Here is a 19,929-nt window from a genome sequence, read left to right as displayed (position 1 = left end):
GGGGTGTCCCACCGCTGAGCCAGCCCTCCGTGCCCAGGTGACGGCGTGGCCCTGGCCGTGCCCGTGCCCGGCCGCATCGCCGTGCCGGTGGCCCTGGGCCAGCAGGCCACCACGGCAGCCAGGACGGCCACCCTGGAGCAGCTGAGGGAGAGGCTGGAGGCCGGGGAGCCGCCGGAGAAGAAGGCGCCGCGCATGTCGGAGGAGGAGCAGCGGCTGGTGCAGCAGGCGCTGCAGCGGAACCTCTTCAGCATGGCCCGGCAGATCCCCATGAAGATCAAAATCAACGGCAAGGGTGAGGCACTTCCCCCCTCGGGAGGGGAAGGCTGCCAGCCTGGAGTGTCACCGTGTCACACACACACGGCTGGACCAGCTCTGGTCACAGCACGGAGCTGTTAGTGCAGGGTTGTGGTGGGTTCTCCTGCTGGGTTTGTTATCCAGCTCATCCAAATCCGGATTCAGAAGAACCTCTGCCACCTTCTCAAAGCTCCGAGCTGGTTTGGCACAGCTGGGAGGAAAGGGAAGAGCTGTTCTTGCTCCAGCAGTGCTGGTTTGAGGTGCTTGGCCACAAATGCAGATGGGAAAGGTGAAAGCAGCTTCCTCCGAAGCAGCAGCAGCTGGGATTGGGATTCCAAATTCCTACCAGCTCTGCGTCCCCCTAAATTTCCCATCCAAACCAGAAGTGCCAGTGATAGGGAATACAGATTTTATCCAGGAATGTTCATTCCCTCTCACCTCACTTCTGCTTTCACCCTGAACTTCCTAAACCCAAACGCTGGAATAACTGCAGTCCCTACAAACAGGAGCAGGCTGAGCCCTGAGGGTTCAGGGATGGGATTCCCACTCCTGTAGGCTGCCTTGTCTTCCTGTCCTCCCTCTGCACCATAAAAATCAGGTGGAGCTTTGGGAGCTGCTCTGAGAGGTGGTTTTGATCAGCTCAAAACCATGGCTTGGTAACAACATTGAGGTTCAACATTAATAATGTGGGGTTTTCAGGGGGGTGGCCTTGCTGCCTTCTGTGGAGGAGCAGTCCCAAAATCCAGGCTCACCCTCGTGGAGGTTTGGGAGCTCCTGGAAGAGTTTGGTGTTGAGCTGCCCATCACTGCCCAGGCTGAGGAAATGGAGGAGAATCCTGATTTTCATGGAGTGTCCCTGGCTTTTCCCTCCCTCCAGTGGCCGCTGGAGCTGCTGCAGTCCGAGCACACCGAGCCACAGCAAAATCAGGCTGAGAGTTAGAGCTGGGCTTGTCGCCACATCAGAATCAGGCTGAGAGTTAAATCTGGCCTTGTCTCCACTGTAAAATCAGGCTGAGAGTTAAATCTGGGCTTGTCTCCACAACAAAATCAGGCTGAGAGTTAAATCTGGCCTTGTCTCCACTGTAAAATCAGGCTGAGAGTTAAATCTGGGCTTGTCTCCACTGTAAAATCAGGCTGAGAGTTAAATCTGACCTTGTCTCCACTGTAAAATCAGGCTGAGAGTTAAACCTGGCCTTGTCTCGTGTGCTCCCAGCCCTTCCTTGGGAGAGGAATGGGAATTTGGCCCTCGGGAAAAGATTTCTGGATGCCAGTGGGCTCCCAGCCTCACCAAAGGCTTTCAACACCTTTGTAGCCTTGTCATGGAATGGTTTGGGTTGAGTGGGACACTTCCCATATCCCTGGGTGCTCCAAACCCAGCCTTGGGCACTTCCAGGGATCCAGGAATGTGAACATTCCCTGGGGACTTCCCGCCCAAAGAGGGGACAAAGGGGGTGCTGTGCTCACCTCTGGGGCATGCAGGGGATGGGGTCGTTGTCCTCTAACTCTGCCTCCCTCCCTCCCTCCCTTCCCGGGACAAGACAAGGCCGAGTCTGCGGCGGCGGCGCTGAACCTGTCCCCCAACGGCATCGGCAGCATCAACATGTCCGTGGAGATCAACGGCACCACCTACGCTGGTGAGAGCCCTGCTGGGAATAGGAGAGCCCTCCAGGGGGCTGGAATGGGTGGGATGGGATCCCCGGGGAGGGATGGGATCCCCGGGGTGGGGATGGGATCCCCAGGAAGGGATGGGATTCCCAGGGTGGGATGGGATCCCCAGGGAGGGATGGGATCCCCAGGAAGGGATGGGATTCCCAGGGTGGGATGGGATCCCCGGGATGGGATCCCTGGGGTGGGAATGGGATCCCTGGGGTGGGATGGGATCCCCGGGGTGGGAATGCTCTCCCTTTTCTCATTCTAGCCCTCTGTGTGCTCGCAGGGGTGCTGTTTGCCCAGAAGCCCGTGGTGCAGCTCCTGGCCGGCTCGGGCACGCAGAGCTCGTGCAGCAGCAGCAGCAGCAGCAGCAGCAGCTCCCACTGCTCCCCCAGCCCTACCTCGTCGCGGGGCACGCCCGGCGCAGAGCCCTCCACCAGCTGGTCGCTGTGACAGCCTGGCGTGCACACTTACCTCATCTCAAGGAACCTGCTCCCACGGCTGGCCAGCACCTGCAGGAGGGGGGTGGTGGTGGTGAAACCGTTCCATGCCAGCGAGTTTTCCTTCATCGCCTCTTTGTCCGGCCTTTTTTTTGTTTTGTTGCCTCCCCCCTTTCCTTCCTCCCTTGTGCTCTTCATTCCTCCTCCTCCTCCTCCTGGCAGGGTTTGGGGTGTTCCCATGGAGGGGGGGCACACCTGGCGTTTCTCAATCAGGGGTGGGCCCCAGGGCCCAGGGGTGGCCAGGACGTCACCAGGGCAGGGCAGGGTCCGGGGCTGGGGCTGGGAATCCTGCTTCCAATGGAACCAGGGGCCACCAGGGCTCTTCCCACCCACAACTCCGTGTTTGACAATCCTGAGAGCCGGGGGAGCCTGGCCCCGTCCTCCTGTGGCAATCTGCTTGTGTTCCTGTGAGGGTGGGCTGGTCAGTGGGGGCTTTGGGGCTCTGAGCAAACCCCTCCAGTTGTGCCCGAGCAGGGGACACCTCCTGCTCCATGGGGAGAAGCAGAGCAGAGGGAATCCAGCCCTGCCCTGCCCTGGGAGCCCTGGCTGGAAGCAGGGCTGGGGTTCCCTGGCTCTGTGAATCAGCTGCTCGTGCTGTCCCCCTGTCCTGTCCCCGTCCCCCTGCCCTGGTGACGTCCCTCCCACCCCTCCTGCCCCGGTGACGTCCTCCCCGTGCTCCAGGCCCAGGTCAGGTTTTTTGAGCAGACGAAATACCTCAGATATGTACTTGTTGGGTTGGTTTTGTTTGTGTTGGGTTGTTTTTTTTTTAACCTCTTCAGGAAGTATTGGCATATCCTATCGCTTGGGGGTTTTCATAGGTGGGTTTGCTGACTTTTGTGTTTGCTTTTATTTGTGTTCGCTTTCAAATGGATCACCAAAGACAGGGAGTTCAGACAAGGCTGAGCAGAGGAGCAGTGGCTTCCCCACCCTCCTGGAGTCGAGCTGCAGCATCCTCCCAGGACACGTGCACGGCGGGACAGCGGGGCAGGAGTGACCCTGGCCCCTGGGTCCAGGCATTGTCCTCGCTTTCCCCAGCCCCGGGCTCTGTCCCCGTGCTGGTTCTGTCCCTGTGGCGGGGTCACCCTGCCCCGCAGGCCCCAGGACTCTCTGGGATCAGGGGTGGCAGTGCTCGCGTCCCTGGAGGATGCTGCTCCCGGGTATCCCGAGGGACTGACCCGCAGGCTCCGGGGATTTTCATCCTCGCAGACTCCCAGAGGGTTTTCCAGCCTCTGGGACTCAGTCAGATGATTTTTCCCCTTTTTTTTTTTTGTTTTCTTTCGGTTGTTTTTTTTATTTTATTCAGGGGTGGGCTTGGGGCTGTTTCCTCTGAGCAGGCCTGGGGCACTTTCTGCTCTTCCCTCTGCTCTGCTCCCCGGCCCTGGGTTGCAGAGGCTGCTCCGGGGTGGGGTTGCTTTGTCTCACTTGCTAACGTTGTGTTTTCTTGCACAGAAAGGCACTCGAATCACTGAACTGCTTGGACACTACTAGAGTATTAATGTTTATAAGCTTTACTCAACCTAGACTGGAACTAGCCAGGGACTAACAGATTGTTTTGTATCCAATTCAGGGAAAGAATCAGGTCGGGAAGCGTAACAGATACCTCAGTTAAATAAGCTGCAACAATAACCCGGTCCTTCTCCCAGCCCAGGGCGACAAGGACCATCCAGACTGTGAAGAGTTAATGAACCCTTTCCCCCGGCCTGGCTTTGGCCCTGGCAGCCTGAGCTGCGGGTCTCCTGCTGAGCTGCCAGGCTTTGGGGTCGGGGTGCTGGAACCAGCAGCAGAGCGGGGGCGGCCGGGCGGGGCCGCCTCGGCCCCGTGTAGTACTCAGGGTTTGATGCTGCCAGCAGGACGTTCCCCAGGGCAGTGCTCCGCTTTGCGGCCTCGCTCCATCCTCCCCCAGCTCCGCACACCAGCCAAACCCCCCCGGCCAGCCCCCGGCTTGCTCCCCCGGCGCTTCCAGGGGGGAAAAGCCACCGGAGCCCGCTCCCGGGGCTGCGGGGAGGGCACGGAGGGCGGGGTGAGGGGAGGCTCCCGCGGTGAACCTGAGCGTTCCCAGGGGACTGCGATCAGATGTTCTCTCCAAACAGCTGCAGCAGCCTTGCTAACTAGTTTTCTTACCTATTTAAAAGAGAAAAAAAAATAATAAAATAAGTAAATAAAAACAAATGTGATAGCCTAGGCGGTGGATAAATACCTCAACGTCTCCTTCCAACAAGTGTCTGTATATGTTGTTGTTGGGTTTTTTCTATCTTACAGGTTATCTGAATGTTTATATTCCAATAAACTTCTACCTCTTCACACCGTGACCCCCACGCCTGCTTTGTGCCCCCGAGGTTGAGGAATTCCGATATCCCCAGAGGCTGGCGCGGGTCCTTGCAGGGGCCCTGGGCTCGGAGCTGATGGAGCTCTGACGGAAACCGCACGGCATCTCCTGTCCCAGGTGTCGCCGGAGCTGTCCCCGCCCCTGTCCCTCACCCACCTCCCAAATCCCTCCTCTGTCACCACCTGCTCCCCACAAAAAGCGCATTGAGCGCCTCCCCGCAGCCTCGCTGTTTGCGCAGCGCCCGGCGCTGTTTTTCCAGTCATTGAGCCGGTCCGGCAGCGGCAGGGGAGCCCTTCCCTCCCGAGCCGGCCTTGCCCATGCCCCGTGCCCGCGTTTGCCTTGGCCCCGTGCCGGGGAGGGCATGGAGCCCTCGACCTTCCTCATCCTCCCCGCGAACTCGCCCCGCGGAGCCAGAGCCGCTGCCCTTCCCTCACGGCCCGGCTGCAGGTGAGCTCCCCCGGCGGGGAGAGCAGCCGGGCTCGGCTCCCAGCCTATCGCAGCCTCTGCCCCCACCTCCCCTCCCGTCCTGCCCACCCCTCCCGGCTCCGGCTTCTCCCAGCCCCGGCTTTTCCCCTTGGGAGCGCGGCGGGGGCGGCTCAAGGACCGCCCGGCCCCTGGCGATGCCCGGAGCAGGTAAGGTGGGGTCCCCGCCGCCTTTGTCCCCGGCCGCTGGAGGGGGCTCTGCCCCGGCCCCGGGTGCTCGGACACCCGGGCTCGGCCCAGAAGCTGCTCCGCGGTAATCGCCCCGAGCCCTGCAGCCCCTGTGGGCCCTCCAGGGGATCCTCCATCCCGAAAATGCGGTGCACATTCCCTCGCCCCGGCCCTGCAGATCCCCGTGCGCCCGGGCTGGACACGCTCCGGCCCTCCCAGCTCGCTCTCCCGGGGCTGGACGGCCGCGGGCACCGGCAGGCGCTGTTTGGGCTGGAATAAAACCCCTCGGGGGAGATCCCCGGCCAGCCCCCTCCCCTCCAGCCCTCCCTAAACGCCGCCATTCAGCTCATCCCAGCCACGACCCAGCTCCCGAACAAACAACAAAGGGCTGGGGAGAGCCCAGCGCGGATTAAGGTACCTGGGCAGGGAGGCCCGGCCCCGCGGGGTGAGACAATGCCTGCTTTTCTCCTTCCAACATCCCCATCCCTTCACGGGACCCGGCTCTGGCTCTGGCACAGCTTCGTCCCGGCACTGTTCTCCTTAATCCCTCCCTCCGGTGCTGCAAGCGAAGCCAGCTCTGGGCACAGGTTGGTTTTCTGCCAGCACAGCCACACAGATGCCACCTCTGAAACCCAGGAACTAAATTCCAAAGGAGCTTCAGCCCTGATGTCCAGGAGTCGCTTCCCTGCTCCCTAAATGCCCAGTGTGCAGGGATGCCCTCTTTCCTGAAACCCTGCGGGCGTCCCTGCCGGGAGGGACAAAATTCAGCCCTCACAGCTCAGCGAGGAGGTTCCACTCTTTTGGGACCGGGCTGGGCTTGTCTCAGCCCTCAGGGACTGCCACCGCTTTGGATCCAGTCCGGACACCCCGAATCCCCGCTCTGCACTCCCCTGCACACCCTCCGAGCCCCCAGCACGGCCGGGCCGGTGGTGCCCGAGCCGTGTCAGCCTGGCGCTGATAACCGCCCGCTTTCCCCGGCGCTTATCTCTGCGGGGTGAGGCCGGCTTTGCTTTAGCCCCGGGCCCGTGTCAGGCTGCCCGAGCGCGGCGCCGCCGGCTCCTGTCCCACCTGCTGCCTTTGGGGTGTTCCAGCTCAATCCCAGTTTACACAGAGTGGGGAGGGGCTACGGGAGAGGGGGCGCCCAGCCCGCCCCAGCAGCGCCCGGGGAGAGCCGCGCTGGCACAGCCCTGCTGGGATCCGCCGCTGACCGTGCCCATCTCTCTCTCCAGCGCACCTGCAGGTCTCCCTCGGCGCCGGGCTGTCCCTCCTCTGCCTCGGCGTCCTCCTGGGCTGTGCCATGTGCTGGTGGCACCGCCGGCGCCCGGGCCGCCCCCTCGGCCGGCAGCGAGTGGAGCTGGGGGCGGCTCTGCCCGCGGCCACGGTGCCGGTGCTCGTCCAGGAGCAGCGCCCGGAGGTGACGGGAGAGGCGCGGGGTGTCCGGGAGGTTTCCCCGGCATCGCCGGCATCCCGCGGGGGCTCGCCGCAAGGCACAGAGCCCCTGCCCGCCCTCCCCTTCCTCCCGCAGCCGGCAGGGCTGTGGCAGCGCCGCTGCAGCATCGCCGGCACCGGCCCCCTGTGCAGCGAGCGGAGCCCGTTGGTCCCCGCCGCCCCGGGGTCCCCGCTGCGCTGCGGGCAGCGTCCCCGGCTCCACTGCCACCTGTGCTACTCTGTGCCCGAGGCCACCCTCACTGTCATCATCCTCGGCGTCTCGCACCTGCCCCAGGGCCAGCGGGGCTCCCGCGTCAAGGTGTCCCTGCTGCCGCCGCTGTCCCGCCGCGTGTCCGAGCGCCGCAGGAGCCTCCGGCCCGCCCGCCGGGAGCCCAGCCCGTGCCGGTTCGGCCCGTGCGGTCCGGAGGAGCTGGGCAGCTGCACCCTGCGCTTTGCTGTGTACGCCAGGTCACGGAGCCTCCAGGAGTCCTTCGTGGGCGAGGTCCTGTTCCCCTGCGCTGAGGCCTCCTGGGACCCCTGCGTCCCCTCCAGCTACTCCTGGGAGCTGGCGAGCACCAAAACCAAGCTCAGCAAGGTCAGCACGGCAGTGGTTCCAGTGCTTGGGCTGAGTTCTGCTTGATCTCAGAGCCCTGGAACTCCACGGGCAGAGGCAGAGCCTCCTCCAGGCACCACCAGGAACCCTGTGGTGTGCCCATGGCAGTGCAAGTCCGGGGCACTGCCTCATTTGGGGCTTGGCACCTCACCCTCGGGGGGTGCCGGGGCGGAAGGGGCAAACGCAGAGCTGGCACCATCCCTGCGGTGATGACGAGCATCAAACTCACCTCGTTGTCTCATTCTTCCCCATCCCTGACCTGCTGGGGGACGAGCATCGCCGGGCTGGAAGGGCTGGGTGAGGTCAGAGGTGGAAGGGCTGGATGAGGTTGGGGATAGAAGAACTGGGTGAGGTTGGAGATGGAAGGGCTGGATGAGGTCAGAGGTGGAAGGACATGATGAGGTCAGAGTTGGAAGGGCTGGGTGAGGTCAGAGGAGGTTTCACGGCGTCTCCTGCTCTCTCCTCCCGTTCCAGCGCCGCAGTGCCCTCAGCCCGAGCTGCAGCGTCCTCTCCTCGTCCCCTGGAGCCACGGGCCAGCTCCTGCTGCGGCTGCAGCACCAGGCTGCGGCCGGGCGCATCAAGGTGCTGCTGCGCAAGGCAGAGGCCCTGGGCCGGCTGTCCCGCGTGCCAGGCACCCCAGGTAGGGCACGGGCACCAGGACGTGTCCAGGTGGGCACGGGGAATGCCTTCCCCTCCTTTGGCTTCACAGATTCTCTTGAACTCTCTTCCAAATGTGGGGAAGGGTTGTTATGAGATGATCTTTGAGGTTCCTTCCAACCCAAACCATGCTGTGATTCTATGGCTGGATGAAAATGAGAGCTTAATACACATCTAGGTATCTCCAATATGGCCCCAAAGTGCTTGAAATATATTTATTTATGGTCCAAAATAAGCACATGGCTTTCTGTCCTGATCGCCTTTGTCACCTCCAGCTCTCCCTGCTCTCTGGGATGTGGGCAGGGATGTAAGCTGAGGACTTTGGCAGTCCCTACTCTCAGAAAAAGGAGGGGCAGGCAGAGCCTCAGCAGCCCTGTGCTCTCCCCACAGCTCCACAGAGCCCCACGGGTGTCCTGCAGCCCCTCAGGCACCACCTGGGAGCTGCCAGCCTCCCTGCCTGGCCCGTGCCCCTCTCTGCAGGGCTCTGCCTCCATTCCCAGGTCACTACGTCATCGTCCGCCTCCGCCACGGCAGCCACATCATCGACACCAAGGAGAGCAAGTCCGTCAGCGGCTGCAACCCCGTGTGGAACGCGCCCTTCCTCTTCAGCATCCCCGGGGACACCCAGCAGCCGGAGCTGGCCTTGGAGTTCATTGTCGTGCAGGTGAGGTGACCTGGCTTGCCCGTGCTCCTGCCCCTGGTGGGCTCAGCCCCTGCAGGAGCCGCTTCTCGCCGCCCACAGCAGGTCCCTAGGGCAGGAGGGCTGCTCTGGGGAGGAGGGCAGGCCACCAGCTGTGTCCCCGTGTCCCCAGGCTCGGCTCTACGCCCGCGGCTCCGTGCTGGGCCATGTCCAGGTGGGGCCGGGCGCTGGCACGGCCGGGATGCAGCATTGGAGGGACATGTGCAGCCAGGCACCGCTGGAGTCGGAGCGCTGGCACCGCATCCAGCCCGCCGCGCCCTGACCCTGCCCGCCGGGACTGCGGGGAGCCAGGGCAGTGTCCGAGCTGCACAGCGGAGGTGGCACCCGCACACCGCCGGGGACAGGCCCGGGCTCCATCTCCCGGGCCAGGGATCGCCGGCAGTGGGCACAAGCCCATCCCGCAGGGCTCCGGAGAGCACCGAGCCCGTCTGAGGTGGGCTCAGCCTCGGGGCACAGGAGAGGAGAGGAGAGCAGTTTTGGCGGCTCTGTGCTCCGTCTGCCCCCGGGGTCGCGGCTGTGGGGGACACTCACCCCGATGGGATCGCCGCGGCCACCGCGGTGGGGACATCTCCTTCCAGCCCGGCACGGTGGGGCCGCAGGGATGGCAGGGGTGTGACCTGGCGGGAAAGGTGTCCACCGGCATTTTTAATTGATTGCCGGCCCTAATGAGCGCTGATAAATAAATAAAGGGGTTGGGGACAATCACGTCTGTGGAGCTCTCTTTGCTGTCCATGCGAGGGTCACCGCAGGCTGTGGCGAGGGGTGTCACAGTGGGGATTGTCACGGTGAGGGCCATGGGGGTGAGGATGACCACGGCGAGGAAGGCCCTGTGGTGAGGAAGGCCTGCAGCGGTGAGGAAGACCATGGCGAGGCAGATGAAGAAGGGAAGAAGACCGTGCTGAGGGAGAGGCTGACCACGGTGGAGGCAGACTCCAGTGAGGGAGGTCACGGTGAGGAAGGCTGTGAGGAGGGTGAGGGAGATCACGGTGAGGAAGGCTGTGAGGAGGAAGGCGGTGAGGAAGGCTGTGAGGAGGAAGGCTGTGAGGAAGGTGAGGACGGCCATGGAGAGGAAGGCACCGACCAGCACGGGGGGTGACCACGGGGAGGAAGCCGTGCTGAGGGTGAGGATGGTGGCGGTGAGGAAGGACAGGGTGACGCGGGCTGCGGGCACGCAGAGCGCTGAGACGTCTCTTGCTCTTCGCAGTCCCAGTTTAACCCCGGCCCGTCCCTCCAGGGCGGGTTTAACCCCGTGCCGTCTGTCTGAGGGCGGGTTTAACCCCGTGCCGTCCCTCTGAGGCGGGTTTAACCGCGGCCCGTCTCTCTGAGGGCGGGTTTAACCCCGGTCTGTCCCTCCAGGGCGGGTTTAACCCCGTGCCGTCTCTCTGAGGGCGGGTTTAACCCCGTGCCGTCCCTCTGAGGCGGGTTTAAACCCGGTCTGTCCCTCCAGGGCGGGTTTAACCCCGGTCTGTCCCTCCAGGGCGGGTTTAACCCCGTGCCGTCTCTCTGAGGGCGGGTTTAACCCCGGTCCGTCCCTCCAGGGCGGGTTTAACCCCGGCCCGTCTCTCTGAGGGCGGGTTTAACCCCGGTCCGTCCCTCCAGGGCGGGTTTAACCCCGGCCGGGAAGCGGAAGCGGCGGCGCTGCGGGGCCGCAGGGGCCGGGCCGGGCCGGGCCGGGCCGCACTCGCCGAGCGCGGCCGCAGTGGCGGCGGTGAGGCCGGGGGGACAGCCCAGGGGACACGGCGGGGACACGGCAGGGACAGGGCGGGGACAGCCCAGGGGACACGCGGGAGGCGGGTTCGGAACGGGCCGGCCCGCGGGTAACGGCCCCGCAACCCGCCGGCCCCGCGGGCGGAGCGCTGCGAGCCCCGGGCGGGCCGGGCCGGGGCCGGCGGCGCTCGGGCCGTGCTCTGAGCCCCGCCGTGCTCTGAGCCCCGCCGTGCTCTGAGCCCCGCCGTGCTCTGAGCCCCGCCGTGCTCTGTCCCCGCAGATGCATCACTGCCGGAGGTTCCGGTCCCCGGAGCAGGACGGCGAGCTGGGGCACCGGTGGAAGCGGCGGCGGTCGCGGAGCAGGGAGTACGAGGGCAGGCTGCGGTACCCGCCCCGCAGGGAGCTCGCCCGGAGGTCGCGGTCCAGGAGGTGAGAGCGCTGCGGGCGGGGTTAGCCCCCGAAAACCCCCGCGCTGGGCTCGGCTCCGGGCGGCAGAGCAGCTTGAAACCCCTAAATCCCGGGCTTACTCGTGTGTGTGTGTGTGTGCTTTCCCTGCCACGCTTTCCCTGCCGCGTTAGCGAGGGAACAGCCTGCCCTGGAATCACGTTTCCATGCTGCGAAGGCATTAAGGTCTTTCCTGACAGCCCGCTTCTCTCTGACGGGATTAAAACCAGATTTAAAGCAACCACGCTCCTCCCTCACCTCAGAAAGGATCCCAGCTGGAGGATCCACCCGCCAGCTGATCTCTCCTGCTTTGGTTCGGGATTTTACTTTTGATCCTCTCTTTGTTCAGCGTTTCCAGAGGGACAATTAGGAAGTGGGATGAGGCCTCTGATGAGAGGAGGGTTCTGGAACAGAGGCCGGAACCGTGTGGCTGCTGCACTGGGCTGGTGGTGCTGGGGCTGGTGTGGTTCCACTGGTTGGACTGGGCAGGTGCAGCCAGGCAGGAGCTGAGCTCATCTTTAAATTCCTGAAATGCTCTCCAGATTAATTTCTCAGCCTGGCTTTTTGTTTACTTGAAGGAGGTGGATTGTGAAATAGAGCTGGCACACGCAGCGGGCTTTTCTGTTTTGCTCTTTACCTGATGGGTAGTTTGGAACAGATTGGGGTAAAAGCAGGCTTTTGTTGGGTGAGAACAACCTTGTCCCTCGAGTCTCAGCCTCTTTGAGGAGGACTGGAGTCCTTGAGGTCATTATTTCTGCTTCCTGTGTCTTTCCAAAGCATGCTGAGGTGTGTGAGGTGCTGAGGGTGGTGTGTGTGGCCAACAGCCACAGCTGCAGTCTGGAATTTTGGCCCGCTCTGGGATGAGCCCACGTTAGGCTGCCAGCAGCAGAGCTGGTTGCTGACAGGGCAGAGAGGTGCAAACAGCAGAAATTGCCATTTCCAGGCTGAAGGTCTTGGCTGGCAGAGCCGTTGCTGGGTGACGGCATCGACCTGGCCCGGAGCGCGCCCGGGGTTATCGCCGGGGAGCCGGGGCGCTGCTTTCATTTCACATTGCAACATCTCCCTCCTAAAACACTGCCCCTTTCTCAACGGGGTGTGGAGCAAGCCCCGGGGGAGGCCCTCGTGTTTTGGGGACAGGAGCAGGGAGAGAGAACTGCTCTCATCAGTGATGTGCCCTCACCTCGTGTGTGACACCTGGGTGTCAACACCAACACGGCAGAGCCTGGCCTGAGGCCTCCTGCCCTTCCTGAGGCAGAGTTTGGCCGTGGTGTCCTGGGAGGTTGTTGCTGCAGGGCCAGGAGCTCGGTGACAGAGGAGCTCGGTGACAGAGGAGCTCGGTGACAGATTTTCCTGCTGGCTCTGGCTGATCCTTTGTGTGTGCACAGCTCGGGCTCGGTGCCCTGGGACCTGCTGTCCCTCCAGGGTGACAAGCAGAGCGCTGCTGCTGCTGCTGCTCCTCGTTTGGAGAGGAACTAACAAGTCACCTTCCCGGGGGAGGAGGAGCGGTGACAAACACCTGTGTGCGGTGGCACAGGTGGCTCAGGGGACGTGGAGTCACGGAGTGCTGTGGGGTTGGAAGGGACCTCAAAGCCCATCCAGTGCCACCCCCTGCCATGGCAGGAACACCTTCCACCATCCCAGGGTGCTCCAAGCCCCGTCCAGCCTGGCCTTGGGCACTGCCAGGGATGGGGGTCCACAACAGGGCAGGCAGCCCAGCTGGAGCTCTCAGGGTGATTTCCCCCCACTCCTTACACTGTGGGAATGGCTCAGTGTTTTCCCTCCAGGGCTTCTCCTCAGTGGTCAGAGCCTGAGGTGCAGGAGGATTTGAAGGTCCTGCCGCAGGGCAGTGGGAGCAGGAGGATTCCTCTGTGGTGACAGGGCTTGAGGGAGCAGCAGGGAGCTGCGTCAGGGCGTTGGGGCACGCATTAGGAAAAGGTGCATTTCTCCAGAGGGTGAACAGGCACTGAACGGGGTGGGATTGTTGGGGTGTCCCACACGGGAGCTGGGCCGTGGCGGTTCTCGGACCCCGCTGCTGCCGCTCCATGACTCAGCTTCGCCGGGGCTGCTCCAGCGTTCCCAGAGCCGTCCCTCTGGGCACCGCCGGGCTCTGAGGCACCGTTCCTGTGCCGCAGCCATGAGAGGATGCCTTACCAGCGCCGGTGCTGGCGGGACAGCGATGCTTACAGGCTGGAGGAGCGCAGCCCGTCCTTCGGCGAGGAGTATTACCCGGCACGCCCGCGCAACTGGCGGCGCTCCCGGGGCCGGGAGCAGCACCGGCCCCGCAGATACCAGCACCACTGCCGGAGACGCAGGAGCAGGTCTTGTAGCAGTGCCTCCTCGGTGAGTAGCATCCACAGCGAGCTCAGGGTTTAACTGTTCTTGCCCCCTCCCAGCTCTGGGCGCTCTGGGTGAGTACCTCGAACCCCGTTTGTGTGTCTGTTGTGGAGTCCCGAATCTGTGTCGTGCTCAGCGGGGAGCGGCCGTAGCTGTTGGGTTTTGCCTTAATCCGTGAGGGAGCTAAGCCGTGTTCTTTAGGGCCGGGGAAGGGATCAGGGAGAGCTCGCAGTGGCACTCACATGATGCTGACGAGGGACAGCCTTGGCCCGGGGCCAGCCCTGCTCCCAGGGATTCCTATGCTGTATCCATGGCCAGGGATTCGCTTCTGCCTGCGGCTGCTGCTGCCTCTGGGGGGTTTGGGGTGCAGCGTTCCTCGGTTTGGCTCAGTGCCTGGATCCCCTTCCAGGTGGGATCAGTCAGCCCGGCTGTCCGGAGCTGTTTTAAGCCCTGTTGGTTCTCAGAGACAGGCCCACCCTCCAAGGGTACACGTGTGTCCTCTCTGCCCGTTCCCACTTGGATTTCAGCTTCCTGCAGTCTTCACCCTGAAACGCAGCCAGCTCGTTCCTTCCAGGGATTAACTGGGAGTGTTTGGAGCTGGCTGGGGGGGCCGGTCCCAGGAACACCCTGGAAGTGGTGTGAGGTGTCAGAGCCAGCACTTGAGCTCCTCCCTCTGTAAGGAGCACTCCCCTCCCACCTGAAATGTGAGCGCGGCTGAACGGCCGGCTCTGATCCCGGTCTGCACGGCTGGGAACTCGTGAGCCCCTCCTTTTGCTTCCTGTCCAGGAATACTTTGGAATTTCGCTGTTGGGGGAGGCAGGGCTGTGCTGGAGGTGCAGGGGGTGCGCGGTGGTGACACCACGCGGGTCTGGGCTGGAGCTCAGTCCTGTGGCACCTCACAGCTGTCCCAGCTCTCCTCCCACCTTCTCCCCCATTTCAGCTGATTTTTTGGGAGTTTTGATCTTATTGGATCTTAGCTCATTGCGTTGGACCTGCTGGGGGGGCCGAGGGGCACAGGAGAGAAGCCTGCTGGAAGCTCAGGCGTGGAAATGTCGAGGTTTCCGTGAGTTCCTTTGGCTGCAGGCATTGTAACTATTTGAAAGCAGGCTAGAACAAGGTGAGGAATTAGGGCAGCTCGCTTTGCGGACCCCGGGTCCTTGCAGGAACCTTGGGCTGGTTTTCCAGTAGAAGCTTGCCAGTAGCAGGGGATGAACATCACCTCAGAGCTTGCCTGAGGTGTTCCCTGGGGGTTGATTGAGCTGTGCTGTTCCTGACGCTCTCCCAGTTTCCAAAAGGCCGATGTGCCCCAGCGGGTCTGTGCACAGCCAGCTGGGCACGTGGATGTGAACGTTCCCCTTCAGGAGGGGAAGGGCTGGTCCCGGCCAGGGCAGGACACAACTGAGGGCAGCTGGGGCTGCATTTCCCCAGGCACAGGGAGCAGGATGCACAGGGGGAGAAAGTGCTACTGCAGCTTCTGCTGGGCAGCCTGTCCCACCCGAGCGCCGGCCGTGCGCACCGGCCCGGAGGTGACGTTCTGCCAGCCTCCTCCTCCTCCTGAGCCTCTCCAGTACCAGCCCTCTGTGGGGAGCAGAGCATTCCCTGCAGCTCCCCCTCCCTGGAAGAGGGGGCCATTTCTCCGCCCCAGAGGCTGTAGCTAACGAGAGAAGTTTTCCTTGCCGTACCTGTAGCTGTTGATGACTTTTCTGTTCTGAAGCTAGTTCTGTGTCTTGACGTGTCCCTTGCAATATCCCTATCGTTATATATGCTGTGTGCCTTATGAAATGCTGGGATCTGGAAAATCCACCCACCGGCGGCCCCGGCGTCCCTGCGACCTTTGACTGCCCGCTCTGACGGCCGTCCCGGGGGGCGGTGAGTGCAGAGAAGCCAGCAGAGCAGTAAGCGCAGCAGGAGCGTGGAAGATGACAAGGAAGGTCACCTGGTGTGCAGGATCGGCGATTGGCTTCAGGAGCGATGTACAGCCACCTTTCGTAAAACTTTACCTCTACTTTTACCCCCGGGTTAGCCCCAGTCTCTCGTCCTGTACCGGAGGGGTCTCTGGTGTTTTGTTTGCTGGTAACTTGCCTGAGGCAGAGCGTAGACACTGAGTTTTAACGAGCGTAGCAGTGAGAGACAGTTCTTTGGTTTGCTTTGGTGGTGTGGAGTGGCAGGAGCCCGGCTCTGGCCGAGCCCCTGGGCTCACACCCGCTCCTGTTCTCTCTCCTAGATGAAATCGTCGGCTCCCTTGGCGAGGGCACTTTTGGGAAGGTGGTGGAGTGCGTGGACCACGCCAGGTGGGCACCTCTCCCCATGTCTGTCCCTCGAGCATCACGAGGCCTGGCAGTTCCACCTGGGACCCAGTTTGTCACCTGCCACGTGTCACTGCCTTCCTCAGGGCGAGGGGAAAGGGCCTGGCTCAGACCTCAGCCCCCTCCAGAATTTCCAGGCTGGTTTGTTAAGAGAAGCAGGGGGGTCACAGAATAGAACCGTGGAATGTCCTGTGCTAGAAGGGACCCACATGAATGATCCAAGTGCAGCTCCTGGCCCTGCACAACACCCCAGCAATCCCACCCTGTGCATTCCCAAGAGCGTTGTCCTGGAGCTGTGGCAGCCTTGGGGCTGTGCCCATTCCCTGGGGAGCCTGGGCAGTGCACAGCACCTCTGGGGAAGAGCTTTTCCCTGATGTCCAGCTTTTCCCTGATATCCAGCCTGACCCTCCCAGGCCTCCCAGCCATGGCAGGCTGTGCTGCAGTGAGTTCCCGCTGAGGGGTGGTCCCTGTGACCTCCTAATCTGCCAGGGCACTCCTCCATTCTCCCCTTTAACCTCCCCCGTGGTTACATTTGACCCCTGTGCCCTTCTGACCTCTTGTCTGGCCCTGAGCCCTGCGGTCCCTTGGCTGCAGGGCTCTGCTTCCTCCCCGGGGCTCTGGCGTGGCTGGGGAGGGGAGGTGGCCCTTCAGTCACAGAGAGCAGGGGGACAGCTGTGCCAGGAGTGTCCCCTGGGAGTGACGGCCAGCAGTGACCCTCCCCTGCCCGCCAGCCCTGCCCAAGCAGCCCCCATGGCTGTGTTAGGACCGATGGTGCCTCTCCCCGTGGCTCAGCACACGGGGGTTTTCTCTGGCTCCATCCCTGTGCCTCCTCCCTTCCAGAGGCAAGTCCCAGGTGGCCCTGAAAATCATAAAGAACGTCGGGAAGTACCGCGAGGCCGCCCGGCTGGAGATCAACGTCCTGAAGAAGATCAAAGAGAAGGACAAGGAGAACAAGTTGTAAGTTCCCAGTGCCACATCCTTGCACACCAGGCGACTCGGGGAGGAGGATGTGGTGAGGGGAGCTGGCCCCACTCCTCTGCTGCCTCATCCCACAGGAATTGGGGAGGTCTCCCCAGAGGTGGCTGAGCAGAGCAGGGAGCATCTCCCTGGGTCGCTGTGCTCCTGAGCCAGCTGGCACAGAGCTCTGCCCACCAGCCAGGAGCAGCAGCACGGCTGTCCTGGGCATCCCTGGAGGGTGGTAACCCCTGCCTCTGTCCCTGCACAGCCTGTGCGTCCTCATGTCGGACTGGTTCAACTTCCACGGCCACATGTGCATTGCCTTTGAGCTGCTGGGCAAGAACACGTTCGAGTTCCTCAAGGAGAACAACTTCCAGCCGTACCCGCTGCCGCAGATCCGGCACATGGCCTACCAGCTCTGCCACGCCCTCAGATGTGAGCGAGCCCGGCGGGCTGGGAGGGGCAGAGCTGTGCAGGTGCTGCTCCCTGGTCCTTAGAGAGGCTTTTCCTCCTCCCTCTGCGCAGTTCTGCACGACAACCAGCTGACTCACACCGACCTCAAGCCAGAAAACATCCTGTTTGTCAACTCGGATTTTGACACTCTGTACAACGAGAACAAGGTGGGTTGTGTCCCAGGGAGCACTGGCTGCAGCAGGAATAGGCTGCAGGAATTCCCTGCAGGAATTGGATCTTCCCTGCTCTGGCCAGGCCTTCAGAGCCTGTGGAGGGGGAACAAAGTCAGGCCTCTTCTTCCTGCTGGGCCTCCCAAAAGCCTTAAGGCTGCCCGGGATGTTCAGGGGTTTTCTGTAACGCTGCTGTGGGATGTTCAGAGCTCAGAGCTGCACAGCTCCATCCCTGTCAGAGGGGCAGAGCAGCGCTGCAGCAGAGCAGCGCTGCAGCGGAGCAGCGCTGCAGCAGAGCAGCGCTGCAGCGGAGCAGCGCTGCAGCAGAGCAGTGCTGCAGCGGAGCAGCACTGCAGGCTCCCCTCACAGCCCCTCTTTGCCCGCAGAGCTGCGAGCAGAAGTCCATCCGGAACACGAGCATCCGCGTGGCCGACTTCGGCAGCGCCACCTTCGACCACGAGCACCACACCACCATCGTGGCCACCCGGCACTACCGGCCCCCAGAAGTGATTCTGGGTGAGAACTGCTCCTTTTGGGGAGTCTGGGCCGGGGCACAGGGGAGCAGCCGCCCCGGGATGATGCTGGCTAGAGGGAAACCAGCCTGGGAGATAACTTCAAGCTCTGAGCGGAATCGCTGTGGTTTAAACAAGGGGAAATGTGGTGAGGTTTGTTGGAAAAGGAATTTGGTTTTCTTTGCAGAGCTGGGCTGGGCACAGCCGTGTGATGTCTGGAGCACTGGCTGCATTCTGTTCGAGTATTACCGCGGCTTCACGCTCTTCCAGGTGGGAATCTTGATCCCTGGGAACCCTGCATGTCCAGAAGGGCTCAGAGTTAGGTGAAGGGGAGGGAAACACACATCAGGCACTAAAAATGAGGAGTGTGAAAACGAGCCCTGCAAAAGGGCTGGTTTGAGGAGTGCCCTGCTGAAGGACAGAGTTTGGATCGTTCCTGGGTTTAGGTTATTTCTATTCTCTGAAGAAAGGGATGAGCAAAACATGAAAAGCTGGATGGGACCTGGTGGAATCCTTTCTGCCCTGTCCCCGCAGAGGTGACAGAGCCAAGCTCTGAGTAACCCACCCCTGCTGTGCTCCTTTGCAGACCCATGAGAACCGTGAGCATCTCGTCATGATGGAGAAGATCCTGGGCCCGCTGCCCTCTCACATGGTGCACAGAACCCGGTAAGAGCCCGGCCCTGAGCTCAGCCCAGGCACCACCAGGGAGGGAGGGCCCTGCCTGATCCCACCTCCCCTGTGCAGGAAGCAGAAATACTTCCACAATGGCAACCTGGTGTGGGATGAGAACACGTCTGACGGCAGATACGTCCAGGAGAACTGCAAGCCCCTGCGGGTCAGTGCTGCTGCCTTCCCTGGGCTGGGTGGGGGCTCAGGGATGGGAATTCCTGTTGTAGCTGCTTGGTGGGGAGCCCCAGCTCTCATCTGCAGTGATCCTTGTCTGGCTAGGGCAGGATGGGCATTAGGGACAGGGGGGATGCTGTGTTTGGGATGGGAGGGAGCTCTGGGGATGCTGTATTTGGGATGGCAGGCAGCCCTGGCCCAGGGTTCTCGAGTCCTTCTGGAAAGGATATCAGGGAACCTGAGGGATGCTATATTTGGGATGGGAAGGAGCTCTGGGGATGCTGCATTTGGGATGGCAAGCAGCCTTGGCCCCAGGTTCCTGAGTCCTTGTGGGTACCAGGGCAGTGCAGGATGCTGTATTTCGGATGGGAGGCAGCTCTGGAGGTGCTGTTATGTGGGATGGCCCAGGTTTCCTGAGTCCTTCTGGAAAGGATATCAGGGGACCTGGAGTATGCTGTATTTGGGATAAGAAGGAGCTCTGGGGGATGCTGTATTTGGGATAAGAAGGAGCTCTGGGGGATGCTGTATTTGGGATAAGAAGGAGCTCTGGGGGATGCTGTATTTAGGATAAGAAGGAGCTCTGGGGGTACTGTATTTGGGATGGGAGGGAGCCCTGGGGGTGCTGTATTTGGGATGGGAGGGAGCCCTGGGGGTGCTGTATTTGGGATGGGGGGTGCTGTATTTGGGCTGGGAGGCTGCCCCGGCCCAGGCCCTCGGGCTGAGTCGCTGTGCCCTGGCTGAGTGCCCGTCCCTTGCAGACGTACATGCTGCACGACTCTCTGGAGCACGCGCAGCTCTTTGACCTGATGCGGAGGATGCTGGAGTTCGACCCCTCGCAGCGGATCACGTTCTCGGAGGCGCTGCTGCACCCCTTCTTTGCCGGGCTCTCGGCAGAGGAGCGGATGCTGTGCGGGCGCGGCGCCAGCCGGGACCTCAGCAGATGACGGGATGGGACCCTCGGGATGGATCCCCCGGAATGGGACCCCCAGGATGGATCCCTCGGGATGGGATCCCTTGGGATGGATCCCCCAGGATGGATCCCCCAGGATGGATCCCTCAGGATGGACCCTGCTGGCCTCTGCTCTGCAGCTCAGCCCCGCTCTCCTCCCCGAGTCCACAGGGGCTGGGGCGCTGCCACAAGGACGCTGGGGAGGGGAGGGGGAAGGAAAGCTCCATTGGAAAGCACAGATTTGTCTATTTATATGTTGTAAAGTTAAAATAAAGTGTTTCTTATTGTTTGATACTTCCCTTGTAGGCAGGTGTAGGGTTGCACTTGGCCCAGCTTTGTCTCTTCTGCAAAGGAGGAGGGGAGATGGTGAAAAATCACCTGGAATCAGTGAGGGGGACTGGCCCGGTGTCTGCCTGGCAGCAGGAAGGTTCTGGAA

The 19,929-nt window shown here is 62.3% G+C and overlaps 3 protein-coding genes across 4 annotated transcripts in view; all 3 read left to right on the top strand.

The window, feature by feature from the left end:
- Positions 1-4,744, top strand: part of ARID3B (AT-rich interaction domain 3B) — a 30,065-nt gene extending 25,321 nt beyond the window's left edge. For both annotated transcript variants that reach the window (XM_063412416.1, XM_063412417.1), the window contains exons 7-9: positions 38-292; positions 1,832-1,927; positions 2,230-4,744. In XM_063412416.1, the coding sequence (XP_063268486.1) occupies positions 38-292; positions 1,832-1,927; positions 2,230-2,396 (518 nt within the window). In that variant the 3' untranslated portion in view covers positions 2,397-4,744. The remainder of the gene's footprint in view (positions 1-37; positions 293-1,831; positions 1,928-2,229) is intronic.
- Positions 4,745-5,313: 569 nt separating this feature from the next.
- LOC134558758 (synaptotagmin-7-like) lies at positions 5,314-8,792 on the top strand. The gene is made up of 4 exons (XM_063412948.1): positions 5,314-5,402; positions 6,650-7,443; positions 7,936-8,101; positions 8,619-8,792. The coding sequence occupies exons 1-4, from the start codon at positions 5,390-5,392 to the stop codon at positions 8,789-8,791; spliced, it is 1,146 nt and encodes a 381-aa protein (XP_063269018.1). The 5' UTR covers positions 5,314-5,389; the 3' UTR covers position 8,792.
- Positions 8,793-10,396: 1,604 nt separating this feature from the next.
- CLK3 (CDC like kinase 3) lies at positions 10,397-19,787 on the top strand. The gene is made up of 13 exons (XM_063412939.1): positions 10,397-10,526; positions 10,806-10,954; positions 13,102-13,309; positions 15,183-15,276; positions 15,528-15,594; positions 16,450-16,566; positions 16,835-17,001; positions 17,092-17,186; positions 17,576-17,705; positions 17,889-17,971; positions 18,288-18,367; positions 18,446-18,536; positions 19,303-19,787. Exons 2-13 carry the CDS (start codon positions 10,806-10,808, stop codon positions 19,486-19,488), a joined length of 1,467 nt encoding a protein of 488 aa, XP_063269009.1. The 5' UTR covers positions 10,397-10,526; the 3' UTR covers positions 19,489-19,787.
- The last annotated feature ends 142 nt before the right edge of the window (positions 19,788-19,929 follow it).

This window comes from Prinia subflava, chromosome 15 (assembly GCF_021018805.1).
Source record: "Prinia subflava isolate CZ2003 ecotype Zambia chromosome 15, Cam_Psub_1.2, whole genome shotgun sequence".
NCBI classification, from domain to species: Eukaryota; Metazoa; Chordata; class Aves; order Passeriformes; family Cisticolidae; genus Prinia; species Prinia subflava.
The sequence above is the reverse complement of the archived record's forward strand: the minus strand, read 5'-3'. Positions and strand labels throughout refer to the sequence as shown.

Coding starts and splice junctions, on each gene's coding strand:
- LOC134558758 (XM_063412948.1), top strand. Junction 7,444..7,935: donor CCAAAACCAAGCTCAGCAAG/GTCAGCACGGCA, acceptor CTCCCGTTCCAG/CGCCGCAGTGCCCTCAGCCC. Junction 8,102..8,618: donor CCGCGTGCCAGGCACCCCAG/GTAGGGCACGGG, acceptor CTCCATTCCCAG/GTCACTACGTCATCGTCCGC.
- CLK3 (XM_063412939.1), top strand. CDS start 10,806: ATGCATCACTGCCGGAGGTTCCGGTCCCCGGAGCAGGACGGCGAGCTG. Junction 10,955..13,101: donor CGGAGGTCGCGGTCCAGGAG/GTGAGAGCGCTG, acceptor CCTGTGCCGCAG/CCATGAGAGGATGCCTTACC. Junction 17,706..17,888: donor GCCCCCAGAAGTGATTCTGG/GTGAGAACTGCT, acceptor TTTTCTTTGCAG/AGCTGGGCTGGGCACAGCCG.